This window comes from Archocentrus centrarchus, chromosome 19, assembly GCF_007364275.1.
Source record: "Archocentrus centrarchus isolate MPI-CPG fArcCen1 chromosome 19, fArcCen1, whole genome shotgun sequence".
Classification (NCBI taxonomy): domain Eukaryota; kingdom Metazoa; phylum Chordata; class Actinopteri; order Cichliformes; family Cichlidae; genus Archocentrus; species Archocentrus centrarchus.
The window spans coordinates 6,121,049-6,143,142 of record NC_044364.1 but is presented as its reverse complement, the minus strand read 5'-3'; the positions used below and the strand labels follow the sequence as shown (position 1 = coordinate 6,143,142).

The 22,094-nt window shown below is 41.8% G+C and overlaps 2 protein-coding genes across 4 annotated transcripts; one reads left to right on the top strand and one right to left on the bottom strand.

The window, feature by feature from the left end:
• Positions 1 to 5: 5 nt before the first annotated feature.
• On the bottom strand, positions 6 to 12,419 carry eps8l1b (EPS8 signaling adaptor L1b). Of its 2 annotated transcripts, none has more exons than XM_030755370.1 (20): positions 12,323 to 12,419; positions 8,802 to 8,988; positions 7,913 to 7,996; positions 7,667 to 7,825; positions 7,376 to 7,525; positions 7,178 to 7,260; positions 6,101 to 6,213; positions 5,824 to 5,870; positions 5,596 to 5,728; positions 5,409 to 5,497; positions 5,254 to 5,328; positions 3,986 to 4,134; positions 3,190 to 3,334; positions 2,892 to 2,923; positions 2,711 to 2,810; positions 2,343 to 2,468; positions 2,056 to 2,209; positions 1,713 to 1,878; positions 1,434 to 1,566; positions 6 to 1,226 (listed from the first exon to the last, which is right to left on the bottom strand). In XM_030755370.1, the coding sequence occupies exons 3-20, from the start codon at positions 7,940 to 7,942 to the stop codon at positions 1,140 to 1,142; spliced, it is 1,971 nt and encodes a 656-aa protein (XP_030611230.1). In that variant the 5' UTR covers positions 7,943 to 7,996; positions 8,802 to 8,988; positions 12,323 to 12,419; the 3' UTR covers positions 6 to 1,139. The 2 variants fall into 2 exon arrangements, with proteins under 2 accessions (XP_030611230.1, XP_030611229.1); XM_030755369.1 differs by having other exon boundaries at positions 2,892 to 2,926; positions 12,323 to 12,417.
• On the top strand, positions 10,380 to 21,716 carry slc6a16b (solute carrier family 6 member 16b). 2 transcript variants are annotated; one of them, XM_030755371.1, is made up of 12 exons: positions 10,380 to 10,471; positions 13,348 to 13,561; positions 13,833 to 13,990; positions 14,383 to 14,503; positions 14,605 to 14,780; positions 16,267 to 16,377; positions 16,469 to 16,710; positions 16,833 to 17,016; positions 17,120 to 17,321; positions 17,454 to 17,613; positions 17,729 to 17,891; positions 18,803 to 21,716. In XM_030755371.1, the coding sequence occupies exons 2-12, from the start codon at positions 13,348 to 13,350 to the stop codon at positions 19,040 to 19,042; spliced, it is 1,971 nt and encodes a 656-aa protein (XP_030611231.1). In that variant the 5' UTR covers positions 10,380 to 10,471; the 3' UTR covers positions 19,043 to 21,716. The 2 variants fall into 2 exon arrangements, with proteins under 2 accessions (XP_030611231.1, XP_030611232.1); XM_030755372.1 differs by lacking the exon at positions 10,380 to 10,471 and adding an exon at positions 12,028 to 12,353.
• Positions 21,717 to 22,094: the final 378 nt, after the last annotated feature.

Below are 22,094 nucleotides of genomic sequence, written 5' to 3'. Positions count from 1 at the left end.
ATGTTTGAAATTTTATTGTGTTGAATTTTGTTGACGAGGTCATGTCGTTCTTAAGACATGTTAATCGTGACTGAATTATTACACACGTGTAGTACAAAGATAAATACGTTTAAATTAATTAGGCAGAAAAAAGAAAACTGTTCACACTAAAATCAACATACAGGGCAGTTCAGCATTAAAATAAAGATCTGTTAGACTCATTTTCATATTCTTGTATTCTCTTATAAAAGCTTTGCAGGATGCACAGTTCAGGATCATTCTTACACTGAGCATTAGTGCAAAACCTCAGGTCATCCCGAAATAAACATTTTCCTTGCCTTTACGTCAGCTTTCTTCTGACTGGCTGCCACTTGCAAACAGAAGGTTTAAACAGCCAGAGCTGTGTGCCTGAGGTATGATGGTCCCTTTGTGACATCATTCAAAGCGCTGAGTAGAAAAAAAAAAATGGCTTTTAGTGCCCTTTGAATCCTGAGTGTTTGAGTCCTGGATTACTTGTACATACTCCGATTTCTGTTTGAAACTGTCCATGTTTAATATGAGCATCCACCACTGCAGCAGTACATATATGACACAATATAAGTAAAAGCAAAATAGGTCCCCTTTAGTTTGCACAGCATCTGGTTACATTAAAAGCCTACATTGCATTTTGCTGGCTAATACACTCCACTCCGAAAGTATTGGAACAGTGAAGCAAACCCCTTTATTTTTGCTGGGGACTGAAAACATTTGGGTTTTCAGTAGATGAATATGAATATGAGACAAAAGATCAACACCTCAGCTTTTATTATTTCCAGCTATTTACGTCTGGATCTGATCAAAAGGTGCTATCTTCTGAACTGTGTATCAGATCCAGATGCAAATACCTGGAAATAAAAGCTGAGATGTTGATCTTTTATCTCATTAAACCCAAACGGTTTCAGTCTACAGGCAAAATAAAGGAACCGGCCTCACTTTTCCAATGCTTTTGGAGGGGAGTGTAACATTAGTTAATATTGTCATAATGACCCATAATGGTATGATGCTCTTCATAAACATGATGTTAGATAGTCAAGTCACTGCCACACGTTTGGTTTCTGGTGACGGGAGAACACAACCTCTTCATTTAACGTTCTTCATGACGTTCGTCATGATGATGTTTCTCACAACGTACTGCTCTCCAGCTTGAGATCAACCTTCATTTTCTGTTTCTCCATGACTGACTCAAGCTCTGTGGCTCTTTTGGCATCCTGTATGAAGTAGAATCAATAAATATAGATGAAGTTTAAAACATTGTTAACAATCAGAATTGTATCTTTACTTTGTGTCAAAAACTATCATATTTAGTTTTCCTGAAACTTTGCTCTGTTTTGTGCTTATTTTAATAATTTTATTATTCATAACTGATTTTTTTTCCTTCTTTTTTTTAAAGATACAACAGTTCACTTTTCCTTTACCTCTAGCAGTGATTTTTGCACAGTGAGCTGACTGTACACTCTGGCACCCTCCTCTGGAATCACAGCTCTCAGCTCATCTTTGTTGAGAGAGAAGAGCTGGGCGCCTGTCAGTACTCCCAAACATGACACGGTCCTGAGGCACACAAAACACAAAACACTGCTGATTCGTCTTGTATTGAAGAAAAAGAAGAAGAAGAAAAAAAAAAAAAAACAGCACTTCCAGCTTTTATACAAAATGTGATTAATCTGGTCTGCTGTTGGTAGCTTGGTGTCACTCACGGCTCACTGAAACCCTTCCCCCTCAGCCACTCAGCCACCTCGTCTGGAGGAGAGTGGTAGTCCAGAGGGATGGTGGTGTCTGAGGAACGATGGATGACGAGAGGCTTGCTCAGACTGGCCTTTCCATTGGTCAGCCTGTCGAGCAGCTCATGATTCACCAACATGACTGAAAAGGATGGAATTGAAAGAAGTAATAGTGACTTTCATGCTCAAATTGTAATGTAAGTGCACGACTCAATGGGGGGGAAAACATAGCTCAAAAGTTAGGCTTCAAACAAATGATAATGCAATTTAATTCCAAAATAAATGCAGTCTAGGCCATGACAAAGTTGCAGTGTGTTACCTTTGTCATTTTCCTCGACAGCTTGCACATGTTGGTTGTATGATGGTAAGCTGCGTGGCTGCTGGGGCGAGTGGGTGGCGGTGGTTTGGGGAAGAGCAGGGGCGGCGGGTGGGCCGAGAGGAAGAGTCTTGGCGAGTGGAGGTGGAGCTGGAACCTGCAGGAATGTGGAGTTGAGAAAAAAAATGATGCTTGGAATTCACTCCAATGGAATGTACAGGTGAGAGCAGATCTGTGCTTGTGTGATTCATGTGTGCATGCATGTGCGTGGGTGTTTTTTGCTTCCTTACGCTGGGGGGTCTGTGAGTGACAGGGCTGTCTATGTGAGCCACGGGCTCCAAGATGTTGAAGGGGACGAAGCCGACCTGGTTAAACCGATTACGACACTTCCACCAGCGCTTGGATGACTCGATCACCTGTTGGACAGAGGGGTCGCTGACAGTGAGCAGGCTGTTGGGTGCATCAGCAACTGCAAGCTTTTCTACAGTATGTACATTATTCATGAGGTCAGACCCAGTGTTCTGCTTACACCACGTCAATGAGTAACACATGCAGTAAAATGCAAATAGAGTTTTATGATGGGTCCCTCGACATGTTGCACCACTAAATAGCTTTAGCTTTTCTGTGTGCTTTTGAAACAAATAATTGACTCTAATACCTCGAGTGTCTCCCCGTGCTGCACTGAAAGCTCACTGCTGTTCCTGGCTATGAAGTCGTAACTGCAGCAGTAGATTCTGTCCGACCCTGGGAGGGAACCTCTGATAAAAGGAAACAAACACTGTTTTCATGCAGTCTACGTTACAAGAAAACAAAAACCAAAACAAAAAGCAGCAGCTTACGTTTCATCACCAATATGAACGTCTGGTGGCTGCTGCTGTGGGCACAAAAAAAGAAAAAGAAAACGTGAAACTCATGAAAATAGAAGTTAGGCATAAAGGCATAAAATTTGCAGATAAATAAATAAGATATCAACAGCTGACAACACAAAACTATGGTACGGGAGCTTTGCAGAAACAACAAAAGGAGAGAAATGTGAGCTGATCTGCTGTGTTAGTATGTGTTGCACTTTTACACACTCAGATCCATATTTCTTCTTGCTACTGATGCATGATTAATGAGTTCTAAATCATGTTACACCTCTTGTTTTTCTTGAAGAGCTTCAAGTTTGTGCTGTGACTCGACTGGATCCTCCCAAACCTGCCCGTCTGGCCTCGAGGCTTCTGGCTTCCAGCCAGCCAGGAACACGGGAGTGTATGGAGCTATAGGCCCTCTGAGCTGAGACCTGAGAGAGAAAATACAGTCAGTGCCTCGGCCGTCAATGAACTGAACAACCAAAACTATGATAACTATTCACCCTGATTTCATTCAGTTTTTTTTTTAAATTTACTATCCATTCCTAGAGTTTTGTTTTTAGAGCTGCAAATAGACACTTTCAAAATGTCATGGACATTATTGCAAGATTTAATCAATGTGGTTTAAAGTGAGGAGAGCCTGAAATGCAGATGATCTAAAATTGTTAAATTCAGTGGATGAACTGAGGTGATGCAACAAAACCTTTAACTGCAAATCATGCAAAGCTACTCTTGTGTGGTCCAAGAATAAAAATAAAAATGCAGCTGGATATGAACAGATCGGGTCCCTTTAATTTCCGATTGCAAAAATATTAGCTTTTTTCCCAAAAGTAGGTAAAAGAGATCATCTCGAGCTCAAAAAAGGGGTAAGATGTAAAAAGGTAGCACAGCAGGAGCAAAATACTTTCCACAGCCTCTGGCCATCCTTGAGCTTAATGCACTACTGAGACCAATACACATGTGACTTGACTTGAAGCTTGTGATGTGCTACCTTTTTTACATTTTTGGAGTATAAAACACCAGTTTTACAAGGCGACTGCGAATTATCAAGGTCTCAGACGTCTGTGATTGTTGGTACCGACCGAGGGAGTGTCCAGTTGGGTCCCAGTGACGTCCAGAGCTGCCTCTCCTCATCACTCAGGGTATTTTGTAGCAGGGAAACAGCAGAGCTGGTCAGGGCAGGGCTGGACACTGAGGCTCCAAAAGCTGGTCCTCCTGTTGTTTTCACCATCTGTGCACAAGCAGATGAGACAAAAAAAATCAGTGTTTATGTTTCTACATCTGCAAAAATGGATCTGATATTCAAAGCCTAACAATCGCCAATGGTTTTGGCAAACAGCACGAACAATACCACCCATTCTACTGTCAGAGCGCTGAAAATCAAACCACGGATGCACAAACATAAAAGCCTAATGGATACATCTGCGCACAAAAGCCACACGTCGAAAAACACACAAGAAGAAGCACACGTATGTCTTTGAGATACAAGGTTGCGTGTTTTCACTCAGGTGTATCAGTTTACACAAATCAAACATACCTATTCCACCCTTCTGTTCATACCTGAGTGGAAAATTGAAGCATATACTTTTTAAAACCTGCATCAAACATAGACTGAGATGCGCTTAAAATTCCACATGCAATGCTTCACATTTTATTTGCAATCCGTGTGATGTTCCTTCAGTTTCTGCCAACTCCTGATGCATTATCAGGAATGAGGCCACGTCCTTGTTGCGGCTTCAATCAAGGGTTTTCCATGAAATGAAGGTAAATAAATGATATCGGAGCTACAGCCAGCCATGAAGGAAGCACTTACAGATGGACTGCACCAACATCCTAATTTAAAACAGCAGTCAAGAGACAACAGCGTGGCCTTTCTAGTGGCGAGAATCGAGCTCAAATCTAAACCAAATGTTTGAGAGGTATGCACCAACAACTCATGCCCGCATACAAATATCTGCGCCGATCAAACACAAGCTGCATTTATGGCATGTTTAGGGTTTCAATCAGGCTGCCGTTCAGGGAACTGCCCTGTGTAAACACTGAATGGAAGCTGTAGTTTCTGAAAACACTGCTGAGCTACTCCGAAGACTCTCCGTTATTTTGACATGACACATGCTTACAGTTTTACACCGATGTCCACTAATATCTCAAGAGGCAAAAACGCAGCCTGAATAATCATCCAGGCCTTTACCCCCCTGCTGATTTGCCCCCACATGACATCACTTGTCACATGGATTTATTTTGAGATGTTCGTCATGCCCTGTGCGTCCACTGCAGCGAAATACAACACCTCATATTTGCAGCAATAGCGACAACAGTTGCTGAGGTAAAGTTTATAACCCTGACTCACCATATCCAGAGGTTTGAACACATGGTGAACGAGTTCCTCTGATGAAGGACTGGTGATGGTTGATTTCAGACGAGCCTGACAAACAAACAGAGGTGCTGAATATGCAGCTCACTTGAGCGAGCAAATAATGAGGTTGGACTCAGTGGAATACATACCAAAAGGCTGAAGCAATATTTGAATTTCTGGAAGATATCAATGAATTCCTCCTCTGATGGAGGGCGGGCCTTTGTGGTGAGTAAATCATCTGTTTTCCAGCAACATTGATACACAGAAACATAACAGCTGTCAGCAGCTATGTCACTTTAAATTGAAGGAATGATTCTGGAGAAATCTATGCATCACCTTCGGCGCTTTGCTTTTTACTTTTCTTCTTCTTCTTCTTCTTCTTTTGGCTCAGCATCACTGCAGCCTCAGCAGTCTCCTGCAGCTTGCCCATGAAGGTCTCGATGTCGTCGAAGCAGTGATTGAGGATCCCCTGAGGAAAGGAGAACCGGCTTCATTTTGCTGTTCAGATGTGAAATGCAGCCAGAAGTGATGACAAAAAGACACAAAAGAACTGTGCTGGCATACCACTTCTCTCTCTGCTCGCAGGAAAGAGATATCAGGTCCGCCATTTGCTGTTGTGAAACAGAGCAGGGGATTCAGTTTAGCCATTTTCCTTCATCTTTGCACTTCCCAAAACCACCCGCTTATAAACACAAACTCACAAAGCCATCTCTTTGCTCTCAAAAGAAGTTTAACTCGAATACCTATCACTCCTCTCTTTTCCTTCTACTTACTTTCCCAACCCTTCTGAACACTTTTGAAGCATTAATGCACACGCAGAGAAAGAGATCTTTTTTCTTACCTTTGGGTCCAGGGTAGGGTGGAGGGTTGGCAGGTGGGGGATTTGGAGCATGTAGCCTGGGGTGGGTTGGTATATTATATGGGTCAGGCATCTCCCCTCCACTCTGAGAAAGCCTGCAGGACAAGAGGGGATTTTCAGAGCTTCTCCCACAACACTGCACTACGGGTTAAAAGGTGATAACAGTGTTTTCGTTGATGATGACGTAGATGTATGCTCAGCACCAACAAATGAAACGCCCTTCAGCAAGGGCCCGAGAAGCCATATTAAGAAATGCACATTTAACACCTTAAATCGGCATCCTCTTTGTAAGAGCCCTGAATGGTTCTGTGAGGATGGATCAATCAGTGCAGGCTCGAATCGATCTAAAATTTTATATATATATATATACATATATATATACATATATATATATATATATATATATATATATATATATATATATATATATATATATATATATATATATATATATATATATATATATATATATACACACACACACACACACGCACACACACACACACACACACACACACACAAACAACCTCACAGTGATGACTTCAGTTTTTTAGTAATTTTAAGTAAGTTATGATCTAAATACAAAACTCTCCAGCTGTCTGTCTTACCACATGTATCTGCCCTTCACGTGTCCTTTAAAAAGAAATATTTCCCAAAGCAAATCTACGCCTGGACCCTTCGCCCTCTGTTCTCTCTGCGCTCCCTTGTCACAGTGGCCTTGCTATCTCTGTCACACCTTCTTAAGTTATGTAGAAACCAGTAGAACAAGTCTTTCGCCCTCTCTCAGCTGTTTATACTGGTTGTCCTCCCTCTCTCGCTCATACAGGTGGATAGCAACACAAGGCTGCTTTGACTCCGTGGAAAAAAAAGAGGCACAATGACAGCAGCAGCTGGGAAAAATCAAAGTGTTTTAATGGGACATGGCTCTGAGCTTTTTTTCTATTATCTATGTCTGTCTTTTGTGTGGCTGCGTGTCTGTTGTTTGGCTATCAGTTAATCTCCACCCATACAATGTGATTAGAAACACAGACACAGGGCAAGAAATGCACTTCACTGTACCTGTGGTCATCATGGAGGACCTTACTCCTGCTGGTGGAGAAAGCTGAAACTGCGAGTGAGACGTCATCACAGATTTGCTCTGCCTGTTTAAAATAACAACACGGAAGTGGCGTCACTGGTAAAACCTGCACCTGGATGAATATTCAAATGGGCTCCATGACTCAGGGAGGAGGAAACTCCTCGGGTGTGACCACTCACCTTCACCGTTTCACAGTTGAAGAAGTGAATGTCCGGCTTCTTCTGATCTGCACTTTGGCAGACTAACATAAGGAGGGATGGGAAGTGTTTTTCTGTGTTAATGGCTTCACAGCGGTAGATGGATCTGAAGGTGTAGCTCTCCAGCTCGTCCTGCATGAGTAGATGGAACTGAAGGTCATTGTGGATGCAAACATGCGTGGTATTTCTCAGCTGAGCGTGTTAAATCTCTTCATCATTCTCTGGGCCACATACAACCTACAGGCCTGTCAACTATCAAATGGCTGCTCTCACCTGACTCTGTATGTCTCTGAGATGAATGCTCCCTGCTCCCACATCCAGCAACATCTGTTGACTCCATAGCTTTTTATTCTGAGCCAGAAAGGAAAGACGGTTCTGAGCTTCCTCAACGCTCTGCACTTCCCCGTTTTGGAGCGAGAACGTCAGGAGGTGCTGCAAGTAATGAGAAAGAATGAACACATGAGGAAAAGTGCACGTTAAAACATCACTCGCAGGAAAAGGTTTGAAGACAGCACTCACGTTAACAAGATGCCGAGTGACATTTGTCATCTTTGTGTCAGCAGGTGATGCTTAAGATGAAACAGCTTTTCTATGAGAACAGAGCTGGAGAGGGAACCAGAATATTAGCATCATTCAGAAATACATTTTAGATGGTAATGGTGGTGTTGATGCAACAAGTTCGCAGCAGTTCAAACGTCCTAAAACCAAGTAGGTTTACCCACAACAGTGATATCCTCATTCAAATGAGGCCTGCCCTTCCCCTGTTTCACTCTCTGTGTGTTTATCCCAGCTCTGCGGCAGTAACACAGGATTATGCTGTGTGAGTGAGCGAGCTGCCCGACCAGTCTGGTTACAGTGCAAAGTATGACACCAATCTCTCTGTTTCTCAGTGAACAAGAATCCCCGGTGTCAAACAGAGCAAACACTCAGTATCACTTAAATGGTTTCGCTTGAGAACGGTTTCCACAAAAAAAAAAAAAGAAAGCACTTAACCCCACGCTTATCAGCAGCCAGCGCCAGCCTGCTGTGACTCGAGCAGTCATATTTCAAGATGAAAGACTGAGGCAGTGCGGTAAGCGTGTTTATTCGTGCATAAAAAAATGAAATTATTGTTTAAAATTGTGGAAAACAATTCTATGTCCAAACAAAGAAGGTGTCAGCAGCCAACCATGATGTTTTTAAAATATATTCTATGTGCACAACCTTCAGAGTCTGAAGATATATCAGTTAAACACAAACATTGAATTCCTGGTGGCTCTATGGTTACAGCTTGATAAATTACTACAACTAAAAGACACACACAACATAGGGCAAAATTATTCCTTAGTTACCACACTCAACTAAATTTTACTGAGAGTACAATAATCAAAGATATGACTGACAGGAAATCGATGTTGAATCAACTTACCAAGTTTGAAATACTTCCAATGCCTGGCTCTTGATGTTAACAGCTGTGTGTGTCTGATCCCACCGATGACAAAACCTGTCCCGAGTCTCAGTGTGACTACAGGTATGTCACTCACTCGCTGGTACTGAAAGCTTTGGCAAGCTGAGGTGTGTCACATTGTGCAGTCCCGCCCAGTCTTTCACCCCACCTTAAAGATAAAAGTATTTGTTCTTTCTCTCACCTGAACACCCACAAGTGCATTTCATATATGTGACGTAGGAAATATATGTGATAATACAGGCTGGATGGTGTGGTTGGAAGGCAGAGTTGGTGAATGATGAGACAGAGTGGATGAGGTCCAGGGAATAAAGGTGCATTGTGCATTTCACTGGCATTCAGCTCAGATGCTTTTTTGTTGTTAATAATTTATGCAAATTGTGGGGTGGGAACATTTTTAGCTCCTGAGAGGAACATGCCAAAAGAGTTTTGAGAACCGCTACTTATTAATCATTTTCATTAAAGTAAAACTGTTAATACTGTTAATTGGTTGATTCACTAAATGCCTGCAGGGTGCTGTGGCTTCAAAACAAGCCCATATCTTCACCCCTCCACTACTGTGCTTTCTCCTGGCAATCCTTCCAAACAAGCCATACTTGTTCAGTCTTTTTCTAATTGTACTGTCATGAACTTTTATGGTAGTGCGGTGGTTAGCACTGCTGTCTCACAGGTAGAATACCATCTAGATTTGAGGATCCCTGATCTAGAAGGTCCAGGTTCGATTTCACCTTGGCCCGGGCCTCTCTCTCTGAGTGGAGTTTGCATGTTCTCCTCATGTCTGCGTGGGTTTACTCCGGTTTCCTCCCACAGTCCAAAGACATGCAGTTACTGGGGTTAAGCTAATTGGCCACTCTAAATTGCCCATAGGTGTGAACGAGAGCGCGAATGTGAGTGTGGATGGTTGTCTGTCTCTCTGTGTTGGCCCTGCGACAGGCTGGCGACCTGTACAGGGTGTACGCTGCCTCTCGCCCTATGCCGGCTGGGATAGGCTCCAGAATTTGCTGAGGGGGTCCACTCCTGGGAGGACTGTGGCATTTAATGCTCCACACCAGCAAACTGTTAGAATCTCTGCTTTTATAGAGCAGCTTACACTTACTAATGAACAGTTCAACAAGTGCATTTGATTAGCAGCCCCTTGCTGCGATTTGCCCTCTTAATTCCTATGGAAGCAGTCCCAGACTGTTGTGAAAACTTCCTTTTTTCTCTTTCACTGGGGTTTACGATCTAAAGTTATGTCCATGATGGCTGGTTTCAATATTCTACATTTTTTAAAACTTATTAGAAAGTAAATATTATTATTTCACACAGTGGAGAGGAGTATAAATAAAACTGTGGCAGCGCCTTTTTGTTAGAGTTCGGGAAGTTAGTTACTACGTAGCCTTTGAAAATGAACTACATGATTATAAACTGCATACACGTTTGATTTAAAAGGATCAGGTGGGTTTCTCAAGTAAGTGGGCTATCATATTTCATAACAGCGACGGACAAGTCCCCCTTTATCTGCCTATACTGGAGAGGAGGCGGAGCCATTTAAAAGTTCGGGAGAGAAGTTGCAGCTTGACTTTGGTTTGAGGACGACTGGAAAACCATTTAAACAATCGCATCCATTACAAGGACTATTTTATATATACAAGGTATTTATCATTTACTAATTAATATACATAATTATTTCCGAGCTCTTAGATTATTTGTAGTTTATGACTTGGGAGTGACAGTGTACTGCTTTATTTGAAATCCCGGCATACGTGGCACACTGTTTACGCCTGCATGTTGGGGAAAATGTCGCTCCTCGGTCAGAGTAGAATATAATCTCGCAGATATACAATCTGAACATTAATAATGTTACTGCAGCCACTCAAAGTGACGAAGTTAGTATTTCAGTGTGCTGTAAAAGCCACGCTGGAACTATTGCATCAGCCTTCTTGTGCTTTCCCCCCCCCCCCCATCTTTTTACTTATTTTGACAAAACTGTGAAAAGTGGGCATAGGCAAAGCATTTACTGGTGATTAAACATAAAGGTGACAACTTGACGTGGATAAAGTGATGTTTTTCCACGTGTTCGGATTTTGAATATCTACCTGGCATCCGCAGGTGACAGAAAAGCCCTTCAATGGATGACGCGGCATGTTGTGTATGAGTGCACCATCGAGACGCATGCAGGTTTTGCGCGTAAAAAAAAAATGTGCATGAAAGCTTTAATAGGTGGTACAGTAAGGTGAGTCGGCTTGTAAATAGTAGGTGAGTGAAGCTAACCTGAAATCTAAAACTGAGTTGGAAAAAGTTGTTAGTTAACCGAAATCAAAATAAAGACTAGACTTGTGTGCTCTTCTATCCGTCCATCCATCTTCTTCCACTTATCCTTTTCAGGGTCGCTCGAGGGTGGGGGGGATGGAGCCTATCCCAGCAGTAATAGGGCGAGAGGGTGGGGTACACCCTGTACAGGTTGCCAGTCTTGCAGAACTAAATAGGGATGACTTAAGTTTTAGTCTTTGTTCATTTAGCCAGCAAAAACAGCCCGAGGAGGCTTTGCCACATGTGTTTATTGAGGCTGGTATGTCTGTGTGATTGAGTTCTGCTCTTCTTAAATCTTACGGTCTTACGAATCTCACTTGTGCCATAGTAACAAATATATTTTATTTGTAACCAATAAATGTTTCATCTTTGGTGTAAAATAAAGTACAATTTCTGCTGTTTTACTTCCCATCATTCTATGTTTAGTGCAAATGGGAAAACTGCACTTTTGCTGTACTACAGTCCCGATGAGGGAGAGAGTTAAGCATCTCCTACGAGTTTGAACGCAGCACCGGAAACAGCTGGCTCATATATTAGATTTCAGTGGCTATTATTTTGAAATCCAAAATCAGAACGACTTAATATTGAGTGGGTAACACTGCGAGAGTGCGTAATGTGGATGTAGAGTGAAATAAGTCTTTTAGTCTGAAACAGGAAATGTATTTGTAATGTTTGTTCATGTCTTTTGAAATCTTAATTGTACATTTTTTTGTCATATTTTAATATTTCTGTTTTCTGTAATTTAATTTTTGTTCATATTAAGTTTTTTTTTGCTGATATGCATCTAATGAATTATGATATTATAACTAAATGTGTTGGCAAATGTTGAATTCACATAAGCTTGAAGAACGCTTTTACTTTGAAATCGGAAACTGGTGTTACAGTAGTGGAGGTATGACGTGAGAAAACTGCAGAGGAAGTATTTGTACTGCTCGTAGTAAGCGGTTTACCGCGAAAAGTACCCTCGTTTGTATCATATTTGGTAATTGTAAGTCTTTTATTAGGGTTTTAGAATTTCATAATAGCGGTTTAAAAAGTTTATAACATGTTAGATTTAACAAGAAATCTAGAAACAGAAGAATAACTTCGCTTCGATCGTTACGGTGACAGCAGCAGCTACACACGTGGTCGTCTCCTCTAACCGGAAGGCGGGATAAGAGATTATCGTCTTTTTTCTCCGTTTCTTCTCCTACCTGTTCGCTGACTACACTGGCTGCCTGCCAGGTGAGTTTGGTTTTATATGAAGGGTCCGTTTATTGTAAGTCGTCCAGCAGCTGAGTCCAGTAAAGCGGTCGAGGATGCTCCCGGCCATGATGAGACGTTTGCATCAGTGGCCGAGCCACTGGAAGGGTCTTTTGTTTTGGTTTTAAGCGCTGTTGGCTGTGGAGTATATGAGGAACTTTGTATCAACAATTATTTCAAACTTAGGTTACCAGAGTTATGTGTTCATTACCTGGCGGCATAGCTAACGTGCCAGTAACTCAGTGAAACGTAACCAAGTGTGATACAGTGCCTCACGCAACTACTCGTTGATAGGAATGATGTGGCCAGAGTATTAGGAATACCTCCAGTTGTAGCATATCCCGTTATGTGCATGATTTGGATACTTTGTACCTTGTGCTGTTCAGTCTGAGGAATGGCTGTTATTTAAACCTGAAATGTAACAGTGGATACATTGTTGCACCTCTGAATGTCAGTAAAGTTTAACGAGAGGTTTAAAAAAAAAAAAAGAGTACAGATCCCCAAATCATAATTTTACAGCTGTGTAAATAATTTAAAATAAAGTTGAAAATGGTAAGATGAATGAAGTTGGGACTATTGCAAGGTTTTACTGCTATTGGAGTGGAAAGCCCACACAGAAACTATCAAACAGAAATGGATTTCTTTTTAGGGTTAACCGCCAAGGTGGCAACCTTATAGGGAACATATACCAGGGACTGCCCCCTAGCTTGTAGAACTTGTGGAAGCCTTTCGAGTGAGGTGAAACATCTTCCTGAACCTACAAACAAACACTTAAGACTACCATGACCTAGATGACGGAGAACCTTTACAGACAGACTTCTTTCTGGTGGCTATAATAAGTCATAAGTCTGTGTGTGACACAGACACGAGCAGCACTTTGGAAATAGCTGTTCGTTTGCAGAGCAGTCATCATAAATCTGTTTAAGCAGTTCACATTGCAATGCTTCTTTTTTCATTTTGCTGCCTTCAATTTCAGATGGAGAAGCAGCCTTTGCCAGCTGATAATGAAAACACAGAACCCACAGAGGTCGACGGGCTCACGGGCGAGAGCGGCCCGCAGGACGTGTCTGAGCCAGATGCTCGAGCAGGATGGAACAGTAAAATAGAGTATTTTTTGGCTCAAGTGGGATTCAGCGTTGGACTCGGGAATGTCTGGAGGTTTCCGTATTTGTGTCACCAGAACGGAGGAGGTAAGTGCCTGTCACTCTTACCCATATTGCATTGCTCACGGGCACTGACATTCTGCAGGCACCAAGGGATTAATCTTAGTCACTATAGAAACCCTAAAATGCAGTTTTAGGTAAAAGTCTAACCTGTATAAGCCAAATAGATGGAACTGGTGCTGGGAGCAGCAGTACTCGGACCTGTTATAAATCCCGCTATTGTGCGAGCACAAACATCTGCTTCCCCTTTTGCTCACATTGTCGTTCTTCGGCTAACCGGGTGTCATTCTCTCCCCAGGAGCTTTTCTCCTGCTTTACATCTTGCTGATGCTAGTTGTGGGCATTCCCTTGTTCTTCCTGGAGTTGGCAGCCGGTCAAGCCATCCGACAGGGCAGCATCGGAGTGTGGAAGTACATCTCACCCAAGCTCTCCGGCATCGGTTACTCCAGCTGTGTGGTAAGATAACAACTGTTCAGTGATTAGCGCTCCTCCTAACACTATCAGCTCAGGGCTGCATGCTTTCCAGGTGCCTTTTTGCATTGTGTGCTGAGTTCCAGTCAGTAGTTATGTGTTTGAGCACATTTTGCCACTGCGCAACACTATAGAAAAATGCTTGATGAATTAAAAGGTGTTTGGATAGAGTGGTACACCATGTTTGTTACAAAAAACAATGGTTAGTTATTGCTGTGGCTTTCTTTGTCAAGGTCACTTTATCTTTTTGAGAAAAGGACTCAAAGCTACAGTGTACAACCATACACATACTTTTTTCTTTGCTTGCTTTCACATTATCACAATTATTCTTAGACTATTTGTATTTAATGTGGCATCTTGTTTTCAATTGTTCTCAGGTTTGTTTCTTTGTGGCTCTCTACTACAACGTGATCCTTGCATGGAGTCTTTTCTATCTCGGGAACTCGTTCCAGTACCCTTTACCTTGGGAGCAGTGTCCAAAACAGGGGAATGTAACAGGTAAACACGCGGCATTAAGGTTCAAAACTCACAAGTCACGAGCAGACATAAAAATGTGTAAGCTGTGTAGTAATTGATGCATATTTTTCTTTTCCCACCAGAAAGGGAATGCGAAGAGAGCTCTCCCACGTCGTACTTCTGGTACCGCAAAGCTCTGAATGTCACAGATTCAATCGAAGATGTCGGCACTTTCAACCCTTATATCGTCTGCTGTCTGCTGGCAGCGTGGACCATCGTGTGTCTGGGGATGTTCAGGGGTATCAAGACCTCCGTCAAGGTACCCGTCCCATCTTGTGCGTGCGTTGTCTTAGTGAAGAGCTTGTTTTCCAAAGCTCCAAAGTCTTCTTCAGACATCTCAGTTTTAGATGACTGTGTGTTTATCCATATTGTAATATACATGCTGGTGTTGTGTGAATCACATTTAAAGGGAAAAAAAAAAAGGACACTTGTATTGGAAACGGTGCTGGGACAGCTTATTTTGGTAGTTTTAAATAAAATAACTGTTTTGGAAATAAGATCCTTATTCTGGCATCAAACAGTCGCGTGTTTACCTGGGAATCAGCTGGAAAACTTAAAAAAACTAAAAGCGTGGGAGACGTCCTTCCTTCATCTCACTGACTAACGCTGACATGCTGCTCTGCTTGCTGTTTGCATTTCTCAGTGGGGTTAAATCCCTGTCATGTGTTGGACTTCAGGGTTGCTCTGAGTGACTGAATCCGTGGAATGTGTGGCTTAAGCGTTTGCCGACTTCAAATGGAGAGAAAAACCGATTCATGTGTTTTACATTTCTTTTGTACGTTTGTAGTCGTTTTCATGCCGTGCTGTTTGTTTTTCCTAACACATCATCCAGTTTTGTCTTGTTAGTGCTATACAGCACAGTGGGGGCCAGACCTTTAATCAAACGTATAGCTCCTACAATGTTGTCCTACCTACAGTAAAGGGGGTGATGTTACACTGTATACTGTATATTGTGGTAATGCAAACGTCACTGTCTCAGGCTCATATCAGATGGTCATGAGGACCATATGTTCATTCTGTGATAAGCACTGGGCAGCCAGCGAGGGAGGCCCAGAAAAGTTTTTATATTTCAACTGTTGTAACAGAAGAAGTTCCCATATGTGGGATAAATAATGTATTTTTTTATAATAACAATAATCATAATAGATTTTAATTATTTAAAGACAGTCAGATACTTTATAAACAATGAAGTACCAAATTCACAGTATGCATAAAAAAGCTGTTGGAATATATAATAGAATTAAAAATTTATGTTTATTTTTTATCATAATGGGACCTACTACACTTTCTTTACTGTTACATTGTCAGATGTTTATTGCCAAAGATTTAAATAGAATGTCTTTGCCCAAAGTTCAGGCTCCAAACTGCTCTAAATGCTCAGTCCTAGAGTGTTTGGGGCAGCCAATCAGAAGAAAGTTGGCTTAAATTGAAAGGAGCTAAAATAGCTTGTTAATGAACTAAGGGTCTGAGGCCAGAGGCTGATAAATAAGGATTATTTTTGAACTGTGACTCATGGAAAGCTGGAGCTGGAAGTGAACATAATAAGTTCCCTTTAATTGCTTATCCAATTGTAATCGTCCAGTAAATTATTGTAAAGGAGAAGTTTACAAGTCTGTAAATAGCTTTTAATGTTTAAAACCATGTTTAATTTTTTTTTTTTGGACTTATTTGACACCCTTACTGTAGTGTTGCAGGTTTGGGGTGGAGCCTTTGCGCACAGGTAACCATTGTTTTTGCTCCCGTAGGTGATGTATTTCTCCTCCGTTTTCCCTTACGTGGTGCTCTTCTGCTTTCTCGTCCGAGGACTCCTGCTGGATGGAGCCTCTGAAGGAATCACATTCATGTTCTACCCCAAGGTATCAGCAGATAAAACATCTGGTTCACTGTAGAGAAGAGAAGGAGCTCTAACTATTTCCTTGACACACTTTTTTTGTTTCTGCAATGCAGTTAGAAATCTGGGCAGATGTTCAGGTGTGGCGGCAGGCAGCCACGCAGGTTTTCTTTGCATTGGGCCTCGGCTTCGGGTCAATTATCGCCTACTCTTCCTACAACCCCAGAAACAACAACTGCCACCGGGACGCTTTCACCGTCTCCCTCATAAACTTCCTCACATCTGTGCTGGCTACTCTGGTGGTCTTTGCTGTGCTCGGTTTCCGTGCTAAACAGAAGGTCACGGAGTGTGTAGTCAGGTATGTTTAATTATAAGACTATAATGTGTGTGTGACATGTACAGCGTCATGAGAACTGCTGATGTAGCTAAGCGTATTTTCCTTTATAATTGTGTATGCTTTTTTAATTTTTATATTTTTAGTAACTTGAAGGAGCTGTTATATGAATTTCATGACGGCAATGTGGACGAAGCCCTCATGCCTCCATTCAACTACTCTGATCCCAAGTCAGTGGCTCTAGAGGGCTACAGAGCCTGGTTTAAACAGTATGGAGCTATGGTGCCTGGCAATCTAACAGACTGTGACCTGGAAACAGAGATGCAGAAGGTAAACATTATGGTTTTAAAACTAGTTTCGGGTTGCTTACGTGCATGACGTATTTGGTTTGCAGATCACGATGACTAAACCTGGCAGTTGTGTTTATGTTCAGGGTGTGGAGGGAACTGGTCTAGCTTTCATCGCCTTCACAGAGGCCATGACGCTCCTGCCCGGCAGCCCTTTCTGGTCCGCCCTCTTCTTCCTCATGCTTCTCAACCTGGGACTCAGCACAATGTTTGGCACTATGGAGGGCATCCTCGCCCCCCTCAGTGACCGCTTCAAATGTCTGGCAAGGAACAAAACCAAGCTCACAAGTAAAAGCAACTTTTTTACATCTTCTGTTGATTCCGAATTCATGCATGACTCGAGATGGTTGGACAGCTGATCGATCAGTTAAAGACCTTACAGCAGTTCATATTTTTGACAACACGTCTCTCTTCTTGCAGTTTTCAGCTGCATCCTTGGCTTTCTGCTTGGCCTGCTCTTCACCCAGCGCTGTGGGAACTACTTTGTGATGATGTTTGATGATTACTCTGCAACCCTGCCGCTCATCATTGTGGTGGTTTTTGAGACTTTCAGTGTTTCTTGGATGTATGGAGCTGATAGGTGAGGTCCCTTTTCAGATTGCGAGTGACTGATATGTCTATTTTAACTATAAATTCTCAGAGTCTAAGAAATCATATTCACAATCATATGTGCTCTTTGCACCCGCCCCCGGTAGATTCCTGAACGACATTGAAAAAATGCTTGGCTGGCGTCCCAGCGTCGTTTACAAGTACCTGTGGAAATACATTTGCCTGCTTGCTATGTTTGGGCTGCTGGGAGCCACCACAATCCGCATGTTCCTGTCACGCCCCACGTATATGGCATGGAACGAGGAAAAGGTATGAGGATTCTTATTAATGTTCAGTACTGTGCAAAAGTCTTTAACCACCCCTCATTTCTTTATATTTTGCTTGGAAAGTGGGAAATAGGTGCAGCAGTTTGTTATAGTATATAAGGCACTGCACTTGCAGTGTGTTTGGCATCATTGTCCTGCTGAAAAATGAATCGCTCCATAAGATTCTTCATTTGTGCTCCTTTTGTCCGGTTTCCTCAAATGTTTTAAGGACACACTGCGCACCAAGCTGTGATTTACAAACTTTCAGCTAATAGCTCTTTGGGAATCACCTTGTTAATGCAAAAAAATGCCTCTCCAATTATGTTATCTTTGGCATTTTTCATAGATTCACCTAAAGAAAAGCAAACAAATGATGCATTTGCAACAGGATGCTAGTAAAGTGTCTAAAGATACAATTTAAAATTGGTTTTTTGCTGACTTGTCTGTTATTTATCAACACAACACTGGTTCATCATTTGTGTTAGGTGCCTTTTTTATGCTTGACTGGTTTATAGGTTAGAGTTAAGTGGCCAATATACAAAGAAAAACTTTCAGAAAGCCTGGTGAACTATTGCTCAAAACCACTCTAAAAAATGATAAGAAGTCTGGCTACTTGGAAGCAAAATATCAAGAAATAAGAGGTGGTTTAAGACGTTCCACAGTACCGTAGAGGAAAACATGCACGCAGCTATTTGAGGAGAGACTTTTGCATCAGTGCTTTACGTTTTGTTTGGAGTGTCTAGTGTGTTTAGTGTTCAGTGAAGTAAGTCTGATGATGATATTTGTAGTAACCCGAAGCTCAAGATGTGTTGCATTTTCTTTGCTTCATGAAGGAAATGATGCATTTCCTACGTGAAGCTCTTTTAGCTGTTTAATTTCCTGAAGGATTCATTTGATTTATTTTATTTTTTCCAGGCTTCTGAGGAGTATTTGGAATACCCTGGTTGGGCTCTGGCTGTTTTGGCTTTATTGATCATATTTGCCACACTGCCCGTCCCATTGGGCGTCATCCACGCTCTTCTGCGGGACAGGAATTCAGGAACTTCCAGAGATGCAGAGAACGGTCCCTACAGGATGGTTAGCACTGAGGAAACTCCGATGACAGACTTTTCAGAACTGGACCATAGAAATGGGGTCGCTGCTCCTGTTTCCTAAACACTGGATGAAATTGTGAGAGGACCTGAAGAACACCCCCCAAAATAACAACAAAAAAAAAAAAAAATACATGGGCCGTATTTAAAGACAGTTAATTTATCAGTGAATTATAAGCTGACGTATTATGAAAGAGTCACAGTTTGTTACTGAGCCTAGCACTTACCTCAAAATCAGAAACACATCTACAGAATGACAGCAGTCACTCTGCACAGCGTCTCTGTGCTCTGCTGTTGCTCACAGAATGATGGAAAGAAAGTGGATTATAGTGGAAGTTCGTTATTAAACTGACAGCAGTTTTGCCGCTCCCAGAATTCTGTGAACTGTAGTGTTGAACCACATTTGCTGTTACTACCAGTACAGATGCTGCCAAATTAACCAGAAGGATTCCAAAAGGCCATTTTAATGTTTGTCCTTCTCTTTAAACCTTTGAAATCAAAGCAGGTCTAGATCATAATGATGTTCCAGCAGCTTTTAAAAAGTCTGTTATATGGAACAAATAATTTCTTAGTTTGTGAGAGGTAAAATTTCCAGTAAGGGATTTTGTTTGGTTTTTTTAACCAGAGTGGATATCTGAATGAGCAAAAATATATTTAAGTTCTTTAATATAAGCCATAAATATTTCATGTTCCTAAAGCCAGTCTTGGCAGCGAGGGGTCGGACCACCGGGGCCTCCGTTCCTGACCACTGGCCCATCCAAAATGCACAGAACCCCTACGTTTTTGGTTTTTTGGCCTGCGCCCATCAGTATCCCATGGACATTTCACCAAGGACAATTTTGCCTTGGGAGAACTCACAAGGGGCTGTAGTGAGACCTTTGCTGGCTCTAAATCTGACACATTCCTAATGGGCGACCAAGGGTGACCACCCTTGGTCAGTGTTTCTCTAAAACTTTTATGGACAGAATTTGTTGGTATAACAAGTGACCGAAAGTTGCCTCAAGATCACCGCTCTGCGTTTGCGATTTGTAGCTGAGTGCGAAGCTGAGATGGGGTGAGGAACTCTGTCATTTGGGAAGTGGTCAGAGTAGACCTGCTACTTCTCCACATCAAAAAGAGACAACTGTTGGTTTGGGAATCTGACCAGGGCACCTCTGACGCCTCCCAGGTGAGGTGTTGCAGGGATGTCCTACCAGGAGAAGGCTCTGGGGCAGACCCAGGGGACACTGGAGAGATTGTATCTCTCAGCTGACATTGGGAATGCCTCAGTGTCCCCCCAGAAGAGCTAGAGGAAGCATCTGGACATCTAGACATCTCTGCTGAGCCTGCTGTCCCTGAAATCCACATCCAGAAGGATGGATGGATGGAAGCCATAAAAATGTTATCATGTTCGTGTTGTATGTTGCTGCTGTAGCATACAAGATTCACCTAAATAATTTTTGACTTTTTTAAGCAGTTAAGATGAACAACATGTAGACAATCCATCAATTTGATCATAGATGTCCCCACAAGTGTGTAATTTATTTTTTAGCTTATCCGACCGAAGGAAAAATGAGCTTAGGCGATAGCGAGGCGTCCATTGATCCCTCAAAAGTTTACATGAATTACTACTCCTCATAGGTCAGATTCATTTGTCTTGGATATGTCTGTTTATGAGCCTCCTTGACTTTTTAAATGGATTTAAATTCTCATTATTTTGTACAATACAACCAACCAGTGACCATCAAACATATCACTTTCACTCTGTACTTCACACATTACAGTAACCTGTGAATTGTGATGGATCACGAGTTCATTGATGTTCTGGTTTTAACCTTTCACTGTTTGCTCCATTGAGGTCAGTTCATTTGTTTCTCCTGAGTAACTTGCATTAATACCTACAGTCCTGTACAGTACAGGTTCACTAACATGGTTACCCCAGAAAAGAGTCAATTCAGCTACATAATGCCACAGTTTAGTGCAGCTATAATACTATTGCCGTTCCCGCCATAAACACACTATGAGGATGTTTAAAAAACACACCTGGGACCAGACTGAGTGTTGGAACTTGATGCGATGCTGTACACTAAACAGGTTTAGGTGCTCTGTTTGCAGTAAACATGCATGTTGGCATTATCGGTCCAAACAAACAGCTGATAAACGTCATTTATTCATCAAACGTCGTTTATTATAAATCTCCTCGGTAACAAAGCCAGTGCAACAATGATCGCAGCTGTTTTTAGAGCACAGACTGAAGCTGTTTAGTGACAGCATCCTAATGCAAAGAAAAAAAGATATTTCTGTGATTTGTATATATGTAAATGGTCCATGTAAAAATGCTTTAAAGAATAATTATTTTGATGTTTTTAGTTGTAAATGAGAAATCTTCAGAAAGGATCTTTTTGTGTATATTTTTTGTAAAGTTTGGTGTATTTTTTAGACTTGATTGCTCTGTGCTATCTTCTCTGAGCTTTTTTTTTCCTGATATTAAAGCTGCAGTTTGTTTTCTGGTCTAGCTTTTCCATTTTAGCGTGAACTTGATGCATCGTAATGCTGATGAGTTCTGGGTGCCTTCTGCTCTAATGGAGCCGAATGAACAAAATGCTGAAAACATCCCAGTGTTCCTGTAATTTTGAAAACATTTCTTTTGGCATCGCAGTAGTATGCAAGTAGGCTGTGAGTTTGTGTACAAAATGTATGTAAGATGCTACTGCTGTGTCATATGTTGTTGTTCTTTTATTAATAAATGTTAGCATCCATTTTTTTTTTTTCCTACTTGGGAAACATTTTGTAAAGTCTTGACAGATGCTGGAAAAGGGCAAAGATTGAGCTGTGGCCCACCTGCACAGTTATCTTCCTGGGAAAGTTGTGAAGCATATCAAGACGTGCGGAGCGGTAAATATCTGTGCAGCTGTAACGAAGATGATACGTAAAGACAATATCAATCTCCAATCTCATTGTACATCCTGTATAATGACAATAAAGGCATTCTATTCTATTCTATGGAGGAATAGAATAGGAACAACAGGATAACCTCCAAAAATGGAATGGTTGCCATAGACCAGGGATTAGGGAACTCCAGGCCTCGAGAGCCGGTGTCCTGCAGGTTTTAGATGTGTCCCTGATCCAGTACACCT

Excerpts from the sequence above, each read along its gene's own strand:
- eps8l1b (XM_030755369.1), bottom strand. The coding sequence starts at position 7,942 with ATGACAAATGTCACTCGGCATCTTGTTAAC. Across the intron at positions 7,826-7,912 it reads TCACTCGGCATCTTGTTAAC|CACCTCCTGACGTTCTCGCT; the intron begins GTGAGTGCTGTC and ends CATTACTTGCAG. Across the intron at positions 1,879-2,055 it reads TGTCGAGGAAAATGACAAAG|TCATGTTGGTGAATCATGAG; the intron begins GTAACACACTGC and ends CATCCTTTTCAG.
- slc6a16b (XM_030755371.1), top strand. The coding sequence starts at position 13,348 with ATGGAGAAGCAGCCTTTGCCAGCTGATAATGAAAACACAGAACCCACA. Across the intron at positions 13,991-14,382 it reads TCGGTTACTCCAGCTGTGTG|GTTTGTTTCTTTGTGGCTCT; the intron begins GTAAGATAACAA and ends AATTGTTCTCAG. Across the intron at positions 17,017-17,119 it reads TGGAAACAGAGATGCAGAAG|GGTGTGGAGGGAACTGGTCT; the intron begins GTAAACATTATG and ends GTTTATGTTCAG.